This window comes from Haplochromis burtoni, unplaced genomic scaffold, assembly GCF_018398535.1.
Source record: "Haplochromis burtoni strain Fernald_Lab_line unplaced genomic scaffold, NCSU_Asbu1 Contig_99, whole genome shotgun sequence".
NCBI classification, from domain to species: Eukaryota; Metazoa; Chordata; class Actinopteri; order Cichliformes; family Cichlidae; genus Haplochromis; species Haplochromis burtoni.
In genome coordinates, this window is record NW_024582460.1 from 540364 (window position 1) to 559018 (window position 18655).

The 18655-nt window shown below is 36.5% G+C and overlaps 1 protein-coding gene across 2 annotated transcripts in view; it reads left to right on the top strand.

Moving 5' to 3' along the window:
* Positions 1-18141, top strand: part of rgs8 (regulator of G protein signaling 8) — a 39101-nt gene extending 20960 nt beyond the window's left edge. The window contains exons 2-5 of one of the 2 annotated variants that reach the window (XM_042223010.1): positions 9347-9456; positions 11068-11129; positions 14656-14822; positions 15411-18141. In XM_042223010.1, the coding sequence (XP_042078944.1) occupies positions 9356-9456; positions 11068-11129; positions 14656-14822; positions 15411-15605 (525 nt within the window). In that variant the 5' untranslated portion in view covers positions 9347-9355 and the 3' untranslated portion in view covers positions 15606-18141. Of the gene's footprint in view, positions 1-9342; positions 9457-11067; positions 11130-14655; positions 14823-15410 lie in introns of both variants that reach the window. The other variant, XM_042223009.1, reaches the window with a different exon arrangement.
* The last annotated feature ends 514 nt before the right edge of the window (positions 18142-18655 follow it).

An 18655-nucleotide genomic window follows, 5' to 3' on the forward strand; every position in this document is an offset into this window, starting at 1 on the left:
CAGTCCATTCTCCCTGCAACACGGACTACATTGCCCATGATGCTACATTCTTTAGAGCTATGCTTGTAGCATTCTGCCTGTTAGCTTAGCACAACAACAACAACAATGAAAAGGCGCTCTCTCACCCAGGAAACACACAGTCGCAGAGAGAGAGAGAGCGTCGCCTTGTAACCATGGCAACCGTAACGCTGCCACCTGGAACAACAGAACTTAGCTGTCAAACAAAACCCAAACAGTCCTGACCTGCGACAATATGAAACAGGAAAGTACCGCCGTGTAATCCATTTATTTCAACAAAGTAACTGTATTCTGAATACCACCTTTTTAAACTGTAACTGTAACGGAATACAGTTACTCATATTTTGTATTTTAAATACGGCGGTACATGTATTCCGTTACTCCCCAACACTGCTCCTTACTTTACATAAGTCTAGGATGGTTCATAGAGGAGATCGGGCATTTGCAGTTGTGGCACCGAAAATGTGGAACGATCTACCTCTCCACATTAGAAAGGCCCCAACTGTTACTCTTTTTAAATCGCATCTTAAAACATATTTTTTTACTCTGGCTTTCGAAACAGTAGGAGAGTTACCAATTCTTTTATCCTAATCTGTTTTTAATTTTTAATCAGTTGTTGTTGTTAATGTCACTGTTTAATTGTTATGTTGTACAGCACTTTGGTCAACGCCCTGTTGTTATTAAATGTGCTTTATAAATGAATAAAAAGAAATGAGTGACTTGCACCTTGCAGTGAACTCTCTGTATTTACTTTCATGCCATCTTTTCTTTATGGTAGGCTTGGTAGATACTCCTTCAGAGTGTTGTTCACTTCTGTGATCATTCACCACTGTTGTCTTCTGTGGACATCCAGGTCTTTTTGCATTCCTGAGTTCACCAGTGCTTTCATTCTTTCACAGGATGTACCAAATTGTAGATTTGGCCACTCCTACTATTGTAGCAATTTCTCTCAATTTTTGTAGCCTAAGGGTGGCTTTTTTCACCTGCATGGGGACCTCCTTTGACTGAATGTTGTCTGTCCATAGCAAAATATACACCACACCTCAAATCAACTCCAGGCCAAATATGTTTCTGTAACCAGTTAAAAAAACTAAACTTTTTTCAGTGTCCAAACATATATAGACTTAACTCTATATCAGAAAACAGTCCTTATTTTCTCTTTAACACTTTGATTATCACCTATTCATTTTTTTGTTGAACTGGCTTTCAATTCTGACAACAGAAAGAATCTAGTCTGCAGACATTTCTGGAACAGAATGGCAGCTAACAGTTCTTCAGGGCAATGCATGTTGTGAATTGGCCTGTCCTGAGACCAGTAATAAAACGGAAATCGGCCATGATTTCTCTTTCTGTTGTTGCTAAAGGTGGCAACACATCAGATGGTCTGACACATACTTCTGTGGGCAGTCGGTTTTCCGCTCTCGTGGCCAAGTGTACACAAATGCACACAGGCGAAGGCACAAGTGCAAGACCACAGCTGTGCTACTGTGACTCAAGTATCAAATCTGACAAGTTTGCAGCAGAGAGGGAACGGACATGGATGGACTTGCCAAAGCTGAACTGCCGAGCAGTCACCCTTATAACTTGTCATCTGAGTCACAGTGCATCTTAATTAGCCCGAAAACAGCAAAAACAGGCTTATGTAATGAATGGAGAGTAGAGCTAGACAAACAATCGCACTTTGATTGTGACATTTGGCAGCAGACTAGCCAATATTTGAGAGTTTTCTAGTACTTTGGGGATTTGAATGACAAAAGAAAATACTTTCTTTTGTTGTTTCTTCACTAATAATTTAAGCATAATATTAGCACTCCAGTAGCATTTCTCCTTCTATCTATGTACTAAATGTATGTACATAAAAAGATCCTGTGTCATTTTTCTTGCCATACTTGGTCCAGAAGAACTTGCTGAATTGTTAAATTGTTAAAGAGTATTTTTGACTTGTTCTCTAAAGAGCGAGAGGTCCGCACATCAAGGTGACACAGTGCCACAGAAGCAAATCAGCCAGGATGCATAAGTGGTTCTGCAGAGATAACATAAGCAACTGTACACGTTCCTTAATGTGTGTGAAAAAGAGTGAGTGTAAGGCTGACAGTGAGTGAGTGGAGTAATTAAGCAACTCATAGATCCATTAATTAAAAGATGTGTGAATGCCAGTTCCTGTGTGGATGTGAAGTACTCAAATGATATTGTGATGTGGTGATACTGAGACAAAGAACTAAGATTTTTTTTATGAGTGAAAAAATAATAGCATAAGTAACATTGCATAATATATTGTTTATGTAATATAAATATCATATAAAATAGGCATATAATAATAACTATATATTTTTCAAATGCTTTTCTTTATGATGATTATTAATGACAGTATTACAGACACTGCAAAATCATTGTTTTTAAAGGATGGCTCTATTATGAACATGACTATACACAACAGACTGAGCCGAGGAGCAAAAAGTGTCCATATTATATAATTTACAAAAATAGAACTACAGCAGCTGGTTATTTTGGCACATGAACCACTCAGGAACAACCTTAACAAGTCTCATGTCCTAAGTAATCAGTGTAAGAGTTCCCCTCATAATAAGGTTTATTGAGGTGTTTGAGAGTGAGAGAGAAACCAAGACCATTTTACTGACATCTAACATGGTCTGGGGTTTAAAAGGTTTTATATAATACTAACAAATAGTGGGAAGGCTGAGTCACCCTGTTAAAAGTGAAACAGTTCCTCATTATTTCAATCAGTGTTATGTGTGACCTAGACAGTGACATATTCAGAGTTGTTTCTTTAATTTAATGGCAAGATAGACAGCTCTTACTGGAACTGGAATGACCTGTCACACAATGTGAGCTCTACAAAGCATTGGGAGTTAATGTTGTTACACATTTTACGTTAGTTTATATGATTGTCTTATTTTTTCTTTTAAGGCTCTTACAGTATTTAAAAGAGTTTATTTAAAGTGTTTTTGAATGAATATATTTTTGAAAATATATTTTCAAAATGAGACATATTTTCAAAATAATTACTTATTTTAATCCTCTTAGCTCTTATTATGAGCTTTGATTTTTTTTTTTTTTTTAATTAGACTAAACATTTGATATTCAGGGTAGAGTTTTAGGCATTGGTAACCTGTCCATGATGGTAGACATGGAGACCACACTTTCAGATAAATTCAACACCCTAGTTGGATAAGCAGTCGAGTATGGATGGATGCATGGGTTGTTAGATGGATGTCTGGCTTTGGAGAGGTGACACAGTATTGTAGGATTTCTAGAGTTTTTATTTTCAATTTTTAGAGTACTTCTAAAAGTAGAAGTAGAAGCAGAATAGCAGTAGTGGCAATCAAGAAGAGACAAACCTATGGTGGAAAACAATAACTTTACAATAATGGGAAACATATAAATGTTGGAATAAAGTGTGAGTGTCTTTTAGCAAAACAGAGTGCCGAAACAGTATGACGTATGCTGTGAGATGGGCTCGGAAGCAGGAAGAAAATGTAAGAGCAATGTATAAAACTTTAACTTGACAGGCTGCTATTTTTACTGGCACTCAACAGGAACAAGAGCAGGGATGTGACCTGTGCATAAGATTATCTTCTCTTAACTTGAGAGATGACCTGACACGCATGCCCTCTGCTTTTAACGTCAACGCAGCGTCACTGCCAACATAGTCACCAGGGCCCTGTACATGTACCCTACGCGGTCATGCAGTGTATAGTACAACATAAATTTTTTAATCAATACGGTCCCTCTCCTTAGCACCAAATAAATGCATTTTACCAGTATACACCAGCATGCTGACTAGTAGAAAATCTTTGGATGAATATGCTATATGTACATCAATCTAATCCCTTTTTACAGGATTTGTTTAAAAGCTGATACTACACACATACAGTGTATAGAACTGCAGAGAGTTTCTTGTCGGCATGCAAAAATGAGGACATGGAGAGACGTCTTAAAACCTGCATTGCACCAAGTTAGGTAACATCAAAGAATATTCATATACATACACACACACACACGCAGCTTCCATGATCTACATTTTAACATCTTAATCCACCAACCCCACCAGGGAACTCAGACACTGGAAGTCTAGCGGATGCGTCCTGTACTTTTAGATTCACGAGGCGTACTTGTGTGTATCCGAGGCATTCGAGCGCTGTTGCTGTTTTTAGCCTCCTTCCTCCAGGAGCCAGCCTTGCTGCATGGCTGAATAGAACATGCACTGCTTCCCCCTGACTACACGGATTTGTCAGGGGTTTTTATAAATAGCTCAGTGGTAGCAGCAGCACGTGTCTGCATCATACTGCAGATGAAGAATGTACCTCACAACAGCCACGGACATACAGATTTGTCTAAACAAAGAAGAAGAGGCAGGGAGAAAAGACAGGAGGAGGGCATCTGTTGCCATGATACTGACAATTTTGTCACTCACCAAACAAGCTTATCAATATATAAATGTCTCTCCTTATCAATTTCACTTGATGGCCTCTGCCTGCTAAAGAATGGCAATGGCACACAAACAAAATCTAACTATAATGCATAGTTTCTAATGGATGAAAGCTGCTGCCTAACGTGCCAGTATTTCAAATTTAAATGCTCGAGTATTATTGCCAAACATGAATTCATGACCAGATGCGTTTCAATTTAAATCACTAATTGCGATCTAAAGGCAATATGTTCAATATATTATGCAATCTGCATGAAATAACCTTTCATTTTCACTGATCATAATGGGGATGATTAAATGACTGCACTGTTTTGCAGGAAGTGCCATTTAAAAGCATAGCTTGGTTTCTACAAATTATGTTAAGTAAAGTAGCAAATAAGTAATGTCGACACTCCCCATTTGTGCTCTAACCTTGGCAGATCTGGTTTCTTGTGCACCACTAAAATGGATTGAATCCCAATCAATTCTCTAACTAGTCTTCATTCTCTTGGAGAGCATTTTAAGTGAGATTTGTTGTGAGTCTTGCAGCTTTGCGTCATTGTTTATGTCTGCTAAGTGCACCTTTCTCAGTTTTCTCACTTTTATACTGCTTTTGTAAAATTCACTCACAGACTATTATTAATTAATTACTACTATTATTAATTGACACCTAAGGATGTTCACTCATTTCCTTTTTTTTAATCACCTGTTTGAATGAACAACACTTTTGTGATTTACTAGTAGGCCATGCTACTACATTTGAAAAGTTCATCACTGCAAACACGACTCTGTTGACTGCAGTGCACCGTTTGCTCTGCTGGCTAGAAGGTCTCTTACTTTACAGCACCTGCAGCAAGTGGATTTGGGGTTTACTTGCAGCATTTATTGAAATTTATTGAAGAAGCAGCTGATTACGTTAGATATTTATTGCCACAAACTGCTTGGCAAATATAATATTTGTAAAAGAGGAGCTTATAAACACTATTGTTTTATTATTCATGTAGGAAAGCATGTGCATTACCTTTTGCTGTTTCCACACACCTAAATGACCTGTGCACGCCCTCTGCCACTAATAGAATTAAATAAAATGTGAAAAACATTTGATTTTAATGTCAAAGAAACAGCCTGAATATAAGTATGGTTATTCTTTTAAGCCAAGAAAATATGAGACAAAGCTAAGCTTTTTAATAATGTAAGTCAAAATTAAAATGGAATAGAAATGACTATGTTGCTGAATATGAATAAGTATTCCCAAATTGAATTTAATAACAGACAGTACTAAATAGAAATACATTATGCTTTCATTTCAGCTTGGAACTGAAAAGGGGTTTGAATCAAACATATACACAAGTAAATGGATTTGGTGATTACATTACTTCAGTGATAAAAAAAAAAAAAGTTAGCACCTTCTGCAATGTATAGATCTATGTTTCCGTGTTCCACACCTGATTTAAAGCTACTTGACACATGTACATTTCCATCCAGGTGATGGAATTTACCAATCCTATTACCATTGAACACTTAACCTCATATATTTCGATTGGTTGCTTATATACACATCAACTCTTATGAAATCTTCACCTATATGGCAGATCCAAATCAAAATCCTACAAGTGAAGAACTGCAAGGCCAAAACACATGTAAGAGAGCTTAAAGGGAAGTATGTTTAAGTATCTGAAACTATGCTTCTTTAGCTTAATGAGACCAACTGCTCCTACTGCATCAGAGGAATCGGCAGCAATCTGGTGGATGTTAATAGGTTTAAAGCTTTGCATCATCTTGTGGGGGAAATTGTGTGTAAAAGCTGCTTAACAGCCACTAAATTTGACAATTTTGATTTAAAAAATGACATTACAAATTTGTCATGTGATATTTTAAAGTTTAATCTTTCTGGTGTTATTGCTATATTTGTTTCATTCTAACATCAGTCTTTTTTTTTTAATGTTCCTAACTACTGACGCACAACTCAGCCCTCACTAGTGATCTTTACTTAACTGCAAGTCTATACATAGTCTATCATGTTTAAAATATCCCTGCCTATTATTTTAGCTTTCCTCTCTGAAAATGAATTTTCAATAATACCTTGTGTTAAGTGCACCTTGAGATTATGACTCATATAGATGACACATAAGCTGCCTTTCTAGTTGAGTGGATTTGTTTTATATATAACATCCAATATATAACTTGGGCGTTTCTGGGGCAAGCTGCATCACATCTGCAGTGCATCTGAAACAACCCGCCTACAGTCTTTATTTAGATTTACGTTTGATGAATAGAAAAGGTTTTTGACAGAGCATTAACTCTTAACTGAAACCCAAACAAATCTGTCAGTGCACAATCTTCTAGGTTTCATTGATTGTTTTGTAACCTCATGTTCTCCTCTCTGAACATAGATTTATTTCACTGGCTTACCTCTTCCACTTAATGGCAGAGTGCTGAACAAATTTCATTAAATAGCAATACCACAAACCTTCTGCATTAGTGCAGCCCAAACATAAGTGAACGTACACTCTCTTACATGCATGCAACCCCTCAAAACACCCAGGAGTGGATAGATGGAAAACAAAAAGTGATATTTTAAAGAGCTTTGGAATTCATGTGGTGGACGAAGCCCATTATGTCCAACAAATGGATTTCGGTCAGCTAATAAACAGTACATTTGATGCAATGTTCCCACTTCAAGGTCCAAACATCAAAACAATCCAGTGCTCCAACTCCTCTGCTGCACTGATATCATCGAAGAAAAAGGGACACTAAACTGGGATAATGGCTTTTTATGATGGATGGACAACTACAATGGAAAGAAGGATGGAGACACAAGGTGCTTGAGTCATTCTAAAGCTCAACAGTGTCTAATAAAGTAGCCCACTCTGGAAATGTTTACAAACCAGGACTATCACCAAAGCCAAGCAAACATCCTGTAGATGTAACACTGCAACAAAGTGAGTGGACAAGACAAATCTTTACCCAGATACGTGCTACTGTCAACAGCTGTTTACCGTAGATCAGCTGAAAGACTGGAAACAAACAAAGAGTGACTTTATTTGGCTTTTATTACAGATAAAACAAAAGTCATGCAGTCATCTGGTAAAGTGTCAAAGACGGTAGGGACAATGATACTTTTCCGCACCTCTTTATCTTTGGATTCAAGGTTTTTCAGTCACAAAGGTGCCACAGTTGAATAGAATCAAGAACCTAGTCACTGAGTCTGTATTTGCAAACAATAAGTCCATTTGTGTGTTCCATGCTCAAATGTATGTGTGGAAGTGGAAGTGTTTACCAACGACAACAACTCAGTCACCAAGAAAAAAAGCCACATAAAGTCACCAATGTTTCTCCAAAACTCCTCTTGGCATTCACATCGGGACAAAAACTGTGTGCTGGGAGCTTCGTAGTATGAGCTTCCACGGCAGAGCAGCTTCTCCAGGTGTAACGTGTAGGTAGCTCAGTACTTTTGTTCATGTAATGTATAACAACTGATAGATAACTAGTTTAGCTTTTTTCCAGTTAGCAAACTAAGTATTTTATGAAAATTAAAATCTGAAATTTAATGAATGATCTACAATATCAAGACATGGTGAAAGCCAAATTACACAAATATATAATATATAATAAATATAGCATAGAATTATTAGTTAGGGTACGTCTTTTCCTCAGTGATGACAGACATCACTGGATTTAAATACACAGTGATACATCAGTAGCATTTTACAGTTAAAATTACTTAAGGAAGTAAGTAGTACTAATGACAACACTGAGACTTAATAACAGTTTATTGAGACTATCCGTATAGACTTACTTTTAAAAAACAGCATCTTTATAACCATGCCCCATCTGGAGTGACCCATCTGTCCCAGAGGCAGAACAGTGACAAATTGTACATGGCAGCAGCAGTGTACAAATGAAACAGGACAGACTGTGATGAGAGATGGAGATATGGTTTGTTTCAGTGTGGTCCATGAGAGATGCTGTTTTTTTCTTTTGTTGGGGGTTGGGTGTGGGCGATGGGGGTGGGGTGAGTGTTAATACACAGTGGGGCTTTTAAAGACTCCCCACATGTTGAATGGTCATCTAAATACTATAAACATGATACATTTATAGAGAAATCACAAATAAGCCTAGCTATTGGGTGGGAGTTCTATCACTGTGATTGGTTTAATGGTAATAAATAAGATGATGAGCAGAATAGCGGCAAAAATAATTTTTTTATTTGTTTTATTATCTATAGTGCAGGTAAAATGATCAGAAAAATTGAAAAAAAAAATCTTTACTTTTCACACTCTGTGAAAATCATTTTAAACTTTGCATCACGTGCATTATACAGCCACACCAAAACACCTTCTCAGGAAGGGAAGTTGGGTATCAGTGATGTTTGAAGCTTCATTCTGAATGAGGCAGAGCCATTGCATATGGAGTTGCACCTGTTGTCCATGTTTAGTCCTGTCTTTTGGATTCAGTTGGCCTGCATCTTGTTTCTTTATGATCAGCTTATTCAGCAGGCCATCCATCAACATTTGAGAATATAAATACATCATCTGAAGGAACAGCCCAATTACGCAAAGACAAAACGTATGATTAGCCACCTTGGCAACAGCAACTATGTAAGAGCAAGGTTCTTGATAGCAGAGGTGTTTCTGGTATATTATAAATAGCATGGCACAGGGAAAAGCAAGAAGGGGTTGGGGGGAGGGGGTCCAGTGGAGAAGGTTGGAGTTGTGTTGTGGTTAAAGTGCTGTGAATGATTTTGGAGCACAGGTTCAGTCCTGATGCAGGTAGTGTTACATAAAGTGGCGACTCTTGCAAAGTACCAAGACAATATGGAAAATGATGCAAAAGTCAGTTTTCATGATTTTAAAAAAATATTGAAAACCATTAAATACTGTGTTCTTTTTCAGCAAGATTTGCACCATGAAGACCAGACTAGGCTGCCTGTCCCACAAATCTGACTCCTACAATGACTTCTCAGAATTCCTGCCTCCAGCCCACGAAACCACAGCCAGGTGTCTGAAGTGAGTTTGCCAGAAAACAAGCCTTCCTGTGTTGGTTTTATAATACTACAAATTATTTTTGTGCTTGACCTGTTGTTGTGTGAAATAATTAGAATTATCAGACCTTTCAAGGAAAAGTTGCCTTTAAGACTTCCTTTAATTTGAGGTGATATGAATGTAATTTATTGCTTTCCATTTGAGCAGTATGTCGGCAAAAGTATTATACATTCTGAGAATGACACAAGTATTATTTTTATTATTATAGTTATTATTATTAATGCAAGTCCTAAGTCATAACATATTTGCAAGAATCACCCTTGGCATTTACTAGAGGAGATAACTTCAGCAGTGCATGTCCCGCTGTAATGACTGTATGAATGTTACTGCTGCACTAAACCATTGTTTGTTTGTCTGCCCAACCTAAGTTGGCAAACAAATGCACTTTAGGCTTCGAAACTGTCTGATTCTTATCTATATCAGATATTATGATATCATCATATTGCCTAGCACCCACCTATCAACTGGCTGAAATTTATAGCATGTATAGCATTTTATAACATTGTCTTTGGTCAGTTTAATTTCACCACAATGACATGTAATATATCAAAATAATATAATAATATTATATAATGTTAAATATAACCATTTTTGGTATTTCCAAATTGTGTTTACGCCCTCGAAATTACATTATATCATATGACATATTATGAAGTCAAGCTTACTGTACTTTGGGGTTACATCAAAACTTTAATGTTGGATCAGTAACCTTCTAAATGTATGTTAGGCGATGGCATTTCAAGCCGTGTGAATTGATCTAGCCAACCTTCCAGTCTTTTTTTAAAGCATGTCCAAGAAATTTCTTTGTCAGGTGCATGTTACTCATATGTACAGGTTCACCATAATGCATGTAAATACAGATTCATGGTGGAAATGAAAAAGTCCTCTTTTATAGATCTGCTTACAAAGTATTTCATTGAATTTAATCTTACATGCCACTTTTTATGATTTTTATTCTTTTGACAATGAAACACACAGTCCCTTAATCATATACAGATTACTTACTTACATGTTGCTGCATATAAATAGACATTGAGTTCCATATTTATCTTCATATATATATATATATGTATATATATATATACATATATATATATACCCCATTTTTTAAAAATCTTTTCTCAATGTCATTAACTGCACAGACAGAGCAAACTGTACAGCATAATTGTCTGTTTAACATAGACCTTTTTGCACTTAGGCTAGTAGTAATCAAATAAATATTATTTTGGCCAGTTGGAAAAAAGGTACACTGTCAGATGTTCTAACACATCCTCACTAAAGTAACTTGTGGCATTGTTTTAAAATATTTCAGACTGCTTTGCACATGCTGTGGAAGACATTAATCATTTAATTGTAGCTCTGTTGTCTCCTCCAATCTTTAAAAGTAACCTGTTATTTGAAATATTTTATGGCCTTGAGAAGAAGAATTAGTATGAGGAGGAATTAATCATGCATTAAACTCAGCTGCCATTCAAGAATTTATATAAAACACTGCAGGGGACTCAAAATGCATTAAAGCATAGTTGTTGATTAGCATGTAACTGAGGCACTTCTTTTTGTCTTTCTCTCCATCAGACTATCAACCGATGAAGTTGTTCGATGGTCTGAATCATTCGATAGCCTCCTCACTCATAAGTGTAAGTGGACACTTTCTATTTTCTGTGGGAACAGTTCATACTGCACAGAACACTCATAGCCAGCCCCAAGAAAATGAAAGCCACCTTATACAGAAGTAAACAAGCCCCTTCCAGTTTCTTTAATACTTTCCTTTTTTCACTCAGGAAAAACAAATTTTACTGTTCTCCTCTCAAGCCCATGTTATGCAAGTGTGTCATTTCTTTGTTGTTAAGAGTCCGTGCCGCATAATGAGTCACATCCTCGTCTTTGACCTTCCCCTTGGACCAAAAAGACAGCAGCACGCACTCACAACTCACATGTCTGTCTGCACAAATGGGTCATGGATTTATTTTCTGCTGACAAACCATGTGACGTAGCATCTTTGACAGAAAACTCTAAACTAAAAGAGTAAAGGGCACATTCATTTGGTGAGAGTCGGATCAACTCAAATCAAATTCGAACATTTTCCTCCTACAATTAGGATGCTCGTGTCTTGCTGAACCTCAAAGGTCAAATCAATTTTTTTTTTTACTGATATAGAAATCAATCGTCGTTTGTAGGAAGTGAACGTTTAATCTAGGCTGATTGAGGTCCTATCCACGTTTCCTGGAACAACTCAAAATCTTGGGTCAGTCAACTAGTACTGGATGAGTTTAATGATACCTTTGGGACTGTTGACCCCAAGTAACATTTGATGAGCTGACAGCTTTGTCTTCCTTATTGTACATATGCATACATGAACATAGATCAAGCACACAATTTACAACATATGCTTCCCTAAAAATGGTAATAAAAACACTGTATACCTGTCCAGTTATATGACCAATGATTGTGGCAGTAATGTGTCAGTATCTGTAGCAAGGTGAGAGAAATACTATAAAAAAAAATTTTGATAAAGAAGCACATGAGGTTATAACTAGCTATTTGTTTGTCTTTTTTTGCCAATTAATTTGCCAAATATTGTCTCAAATAATTAAAATCATTGTTTTGTTATACATGAATATAACCAAACATGAGTGAGCTTGAACTGCTGGATATTGGGTGAATGATGAATGTCTAAAACCATAACGTGATTATCCCAGTAGTTCGATTACAGGAAAGGTTTAGGGTGTCCATCATTGTATCATTTCACTTTTTTAAAGTTCACCCAGGACCATCTTTATTTTTAGTGTCCTTGCTAACTAAATGTCAATCCACAGTTACCCTCTTTTTTTGTTTTTTAATTGAAATGCTAGGTGAATGCTTTAGCTGGGTGTCTGTGAATTTTGTTCTTAGTACTATTATATGAAATTCATTCATCTTTACATACAGTACAATTTAGGGCTTTTCCAGGTGAAAGATACCAGGGTTTATGAGCAGTTACAAACCTGGCAGATTAAAAAACACATATTTCCCTCTGTTGTTTCCTCATCATTTCATCAGCAAAGACAATAAAGAACAAGACTTTAAAACACACCATAATTCTCATACATACACCAAAACTGAAGTGCTATCCAAATCAATGTATCCTTGTTGCACAGTGTTACTTGCACTTTTAAGATTGCTGTCAGTTAATAGACACTGAAATATTAACAAGTCAGTAATATGCGTGTAGTTATTAGTGTGTTTTGGACAAGATTTTTGCAAAAATTAATAAGCGTTGGAGTCCAAAGGGTGGGTGGCAACAGCTGCATCCCAGTTTTGTTCAGTGATGAACTCCATAACACTAGGCTAACAAATGGTAGTCTTGAAAAGTCATACTCACTTGAACAGCTTCATTAAAATTGAGGTTATGACATAACACATCAGTTTGACACACAACAAAATAATGTTTCCCAGGCAAAACTAGAGGATTTCCCTAGACACAGGGAGCATGATGCACCTGTGCATCCTGTTTCCACTGACCAAGCATTAGAGCAGCACACTACAAAATGTAGATACAAACACACACATATTTGGATTACATAAGTGATGTTAAATCAATAGGAACAGAGTGCTGGATGTTCCTGTAATAAGGTATTAACCTTAATTTGCTTTAAAAAGAATACTGTGTGTTTCATCTGGATGCATTCAACCTGTGGGCACTGTTAGCTATATGTGACTTTTTAGAACAAAATAACAAGCAATACCCTTTTTTATGCATAACAGATTAGGAGAAAAAATACCGAGAGGAAAAAAACGTTAATGTTTCTGTACCAGAAATGTCTAAAAGGGTTAGGACAGGAGAAATATAACTTATGGTCCACAACTTTCTTAAGGATTTAGCAAATTGATGGAGGTTTCGAAATGGGCTGTAAATGTCTGAAATGGTGGGATCTGGGGAGAGGTTTTAAAGCAAAAGGATGACAGTGACTGTTTTAAAGAAATCTGGCATGCACACAGAAGATAGAGACAGGCTGATAATGGACAGGAGGTGGAGGTGATAAGTAGAACCTCATTTGCAACGAATATCAATTGGGCATGAAGAAGTGCACATATGCAAACTATATCTGGCAGATCTGTCATGGAAATAGGAAGGATAAAACTCAGACAATGGGGTGGGCTGAGACACTTGGACAGATTGGAAGGTTCCTGGCTTGAACTGTGATCTGATACCATTGACCTTACCAGCAAAAAAAAAAAAAAAAAAATCACAGTCATGGTAGGAAAACCAGATTGAGTCTGGTGATGGTGTCTAACAGGAACCTAGAATTGTGCCTATGTGCTTGTTAGTGCTTATATAGCCATAGAAGTGGATTGCTCGTGTATCTTTAACGTAAAACAGGTTTATTTTTGTTTCATTTATCTACAAACAACCTTCAAATAACACAAAAAATCTGCAAAACGACCTAAACGTAACAGTTCATGTGCAAAAACCTGACATCATCCTATACTTGTTTAGAGACAAATATGGCAAAACGTCCATTAAGTTGATATCCAACAGTGATTTAGTGTTACTGGAAATGTTTAGCTCCAGTTCTCGCACTCATTTGTGATGAACGAGGTCCCAAATGATACAGAAAACATATTCATATTCTTCTGTCAGTCATCCTCAAATAAATGAAGTGTGATACTTTTTGTCTCATTTGGTTTAATTGAGTTCGCCTTTTTTTTGAAAAAAAAAAATGTAAGATTTTTTTTCTCATGCTTTTGTTGGTAAGAAGAACAAAAAATTGTAATGTGTTTACAAATTTTTAAGCACCACAGTAAGCATATATGCTGTTCGAGGCCAATCAAAACAGTATTGCTGCATTGCACTGTGTTAAGAGGTAAACAGCAGAAAGGGTGGAAATGACATGTCAGCATGACACAGGCACATAGAAAAACATGCCCCACTTCTCATAATGTCAACAGGGAGCACATTAATTACTCACTTATCTTGGCTGACAAAAATGTGTTCTCTTTGTTGGAATATTTTGTTCTGATTTATTTATGCTGTAACTATAATACAATTTCCTGCTTATGTTCATCATACACCAAAAGATAATAAAGGGTCAAATGAGCTGCTGTACAGAAACGTGAGTCTTATGTGTTTTTATATTTTACATTCTTTAACTTTTTGATTCATTTTTTTTTTTTTGTTCTCAGATGGGCTGGCAGCTTTCCGGACATTTCTTAAGTCAGAATTCAGTGATGAGAATATTGAGTTTTGGATGGCCTGTGAAGACTACAAAAAAATCAAGAGCTCAGCTAAGCTGGTGTCAAAAGCAAACAAGATATTTAAGGAGTTTGTTGAGGTTCAGGCACCAAGAGAGGTGAGTTAATGCAGTTTTCTACAGACTTGACTATTAATTTTAAACCCATGATTCACTACTTTAAACCCATGATAAACCCAGTCAAAAGAAATTAAAAGATTCTTATCATGGTAACAGGATAGTGATGTATGACAAGGAAGGATAGCAGCAAGACTGAAAGGGAAGATTTACAAGATGGTAGTGAGACCTGCTATGATGGTTTGGCAGTGTCACTGACAAAAAGACAGAAGCTGGCACTAAAGGTGGCAGCGCTGAGGATCCTAAGATGTCCACTGGGACTGACCAAGATGGGACTGACCACTCAGGTTGAGTGGTTTGTAGAAAAGGTTTGTAGGCAAAGAGAGATAAGACCAAAATTGGTTGCACATATACTGGAGAGTATGGATAGGGCATATTTTGGGAAAAGGATGTTGCATATGGAGCTGCCAGGCAGGAGGAAAAGAAGAAGACCTCAGAGAAGGTTCATGCATGTAGTTAAGGGGGACATTTTATTATTCATTATGACAAATTAACAAACTGACTATTACATTAATGAAAGTAAATGACTCTTTTCTTCAAAATTATTCTTTCCTCTCTTTGTCCTGGCAGATTAACATTGACTACCGTACCAGGGAGAAGACTAAGCAGAGCCTGGCGGATCCCACCCCAACCAGCCTCAATGAAGTCCAAGGTAAAATCTACAGCCTCATGGAGAAAGACTCCTACCCACGGTTTCTCAGGTCCAAGATGTACCAGGATATAGTCAACAGGGCACAAGCGCGAGGACAACGAAGGTCTGTTTGACAAACAGTGGCAATAAAACTGGACCTTTACTGTAGATCATTTATCCTTTGAAATCTCTTAATACTGTGAATCTGCAAGGATGGGGGTGACCTGCTTGACTGTTTCCTTTATCAACACCAGCTCCATGCATGCAATCCCTCTAGATAAAACGTGTCTCTGTGGACTGCAATATACAATACAATGAGTGTGGATGATTATAAGCTAATGGTTTGCTGAGCAATCTGTCTGAAATATCAAAATAAAAGTACAGTATCATGCAATAATGATAGTTATCACAATATTTGCTATGTTTTGTTAGTTCTTTAGCTATGTAAGTTATTTATTTTTATATCAGTCATGCACTATGTGATTATAGGCTATAGACTCAAATAAAAGACTCAAATAGAGACTGGTAAGTGGTGGTTTGAATTGATATATGCATTTCTGTAGTAAAGAAACTTTACAGTCAATAAAGAAATCAAATGAGTTGTTCAAATAGTCCTAAAAGCAAAAGAAAACCTTTATGGTAATCTCCATGTGCACCTCTGGATTGTTACTGCTTGATCACTACATGGAAATACAGTTGTGACCAACTGTGAACCTGTGATTTCACAATGGTCCTTAGACTTGAGAGACCAGACACCAAACTTCATATCACAGCAAGTAGTTGGATTATGACCAAGAACATATCTGTGTACGTGTGTGTGTGTGTGTGTGTGTGTGTGTGTGACTGATTACTATGGTTGTGCACTGTGAATTTTCAAAATCCTAACAGTGAACATTCTGCAACATGAATCTGAAGCTTTTTGGCCTTGCCAACTCTATTTTTTCTCACCAGCTGCCTACTTCCCAAATTTGACTTGTCCAGTCCAAGTAGTCATGATGTGACCACTTGGACTGATCTGCAAAAAGCAGATAAAACTAAAACTGAGTTATTATTTATTATTTATTTTTATAACTGAATTTTCTTTCTTTCTTTCTTTCTTTCTTTCTTTCTTTCTTTCTTTCTTTCTTTCTTTCTTTGATCGCACCTTTGTTTACCTCCGTGATTGCAGTTGGTCAGAAATTTGTAGGAAGTTTCATAGCAAAATAAATGATTTGTCTGGTTGTGGCCCGTTCACATTCTTTTACATATATTACAACCAGTAACTGTTCCTAACCTGAATGGTTATTACACATAGAAACCAGGTGTTGGTTTAAGCAACACATTTCAAGTACTCATTGGTTGAAATAAATTTATATAATAATTTAATAAATAAAGTTTTCCTGGATAATAAACAGCACAGGTTATATATAAGTCACTGGGTGGCCTACATGTTGTATGTTCTTTTCCATCTTATGCATCTATTCCCAACCCTCTCTTTGTGGACTTTGCAGCCCTGCATCATCCTTCTTATTTGCTTTCATTATATTACTCTGCTAAGTAGAGGGTGCTATCACAATAAAACATGGGTCACAGCAAGCAGCACAAATGTTGTGCAGGGTGTCTTTTTCAATGGGAAGAGGGTCTCTCTGCTTTATTTTCTCTCTTTTCAAGAGTTCACTGGATTTATGAATATTTCTGATATATTTTATCACTGAGGAAACTATATTGTGGTAATTATCATTATTGCTTTATTGCTCAGCCCTGCCACTACTTGTCTTACCTCGTCTGTGAAATAGACACTGTTGTATGCAGGTAATTATACCTGCTGTGGTAGTTTGTGTGTTTACAATGAACAACTAAGTGAGTGACCACTTAATATCTGAAACTGTGCCAAAATAATCAATTGCACTTCGATGTTGTTATTGCATAATACTGTGTATCTTAAACTGCAGGTAATCTGTCAGCTCATTTCACTCAGCTCAACAGACAGAGTTTAGCTTTCACTTCGGTTCTAAATGATAAAAATTGTTTAGGCAGTCAAAGATTCCCAAATCAGATTCCTTTCATCATTTCTGGTGATTTGGTCGGTTTAAAATGTGTTACTGAACTGTAATGAGTTTTTTACGGATTATCGACTAGCAAAAAAGTTTGCAAGTAGAGTTAAAGAGTAATTTAAATTCCATTCTATAATGGATTGGTACCTAATTAACCAAAACAAGCAACATAAACAGCAGACGTTCCATCAAGGTTACAGTGAAATACAATGTCCTGCTGATACTCTTCCACTGAATTCCATCCAATCTTTGCTGAAAATAGTTTTCTGCATGATGCAATACTCAGATTTACTGTTTATATATTCTTAAACATGTACAGTATGTTAAACAAATACTGCAGATAACTTTATTTATAATATGTCAGTGTGCTCCTTCAGCATTTGATGTGTTTCTGCATTAGATGTGCTCCTTAACCTACCAATCCTTTAAATGAATTAAATGCAAAACTTTCCTGAGCACTTAAAGAGTGGTAAATATTTTCTTTAGTGCATGTGTACCACATAGGCCAGCCTGTTTGAAATGCCAGAAAACGGATAAAGACTAAAAAAAAGCATACTGCCATATATGGTATGTTACTGTGCTCCACATGAATGTAATCTCCCTCTTCTTCTTTTTGCATTAAAAAAGTTAATCTGCATTTATTGTTGCTCTGTGTGACTTCATTCTCATTATACCAAAATGGTATTAGAGTTATGAAAATGCACTCATCCACTGATCAGACACACAGACAGACGGGTTGACCTCGTTTCCCAGCCATTTTATAACAGCAATGAAAGCAGACCAAAACATTTCTAATTAATGAGAAGCCACTTCTCCATCTGCATGATTCACACCTCTGTTAAAATTAAATGTTTGAAGAACAGATTCAAAATTGCAAAATTGTTGGTTGTTTCAATTTTGCTTTTTGTATTAGAAGACTTTGCATGCTAAATATTCAGTGAATACAATCTATTGAGCACATGTGCTAATGACTTTTCAGTCTTTCTCACATAAATTCAAAGAAGTAAATGAGCTGAATGTAATTGAATAAAGAAGAGAAACGTACATTTCTTTATTTCTTTAAATTTAAATGATTAATTTTAAAAATGAAGCAATAGGACTCTTATGTATATGCCATAAACTAACCTACAAACATCCTGAACCACAAACAG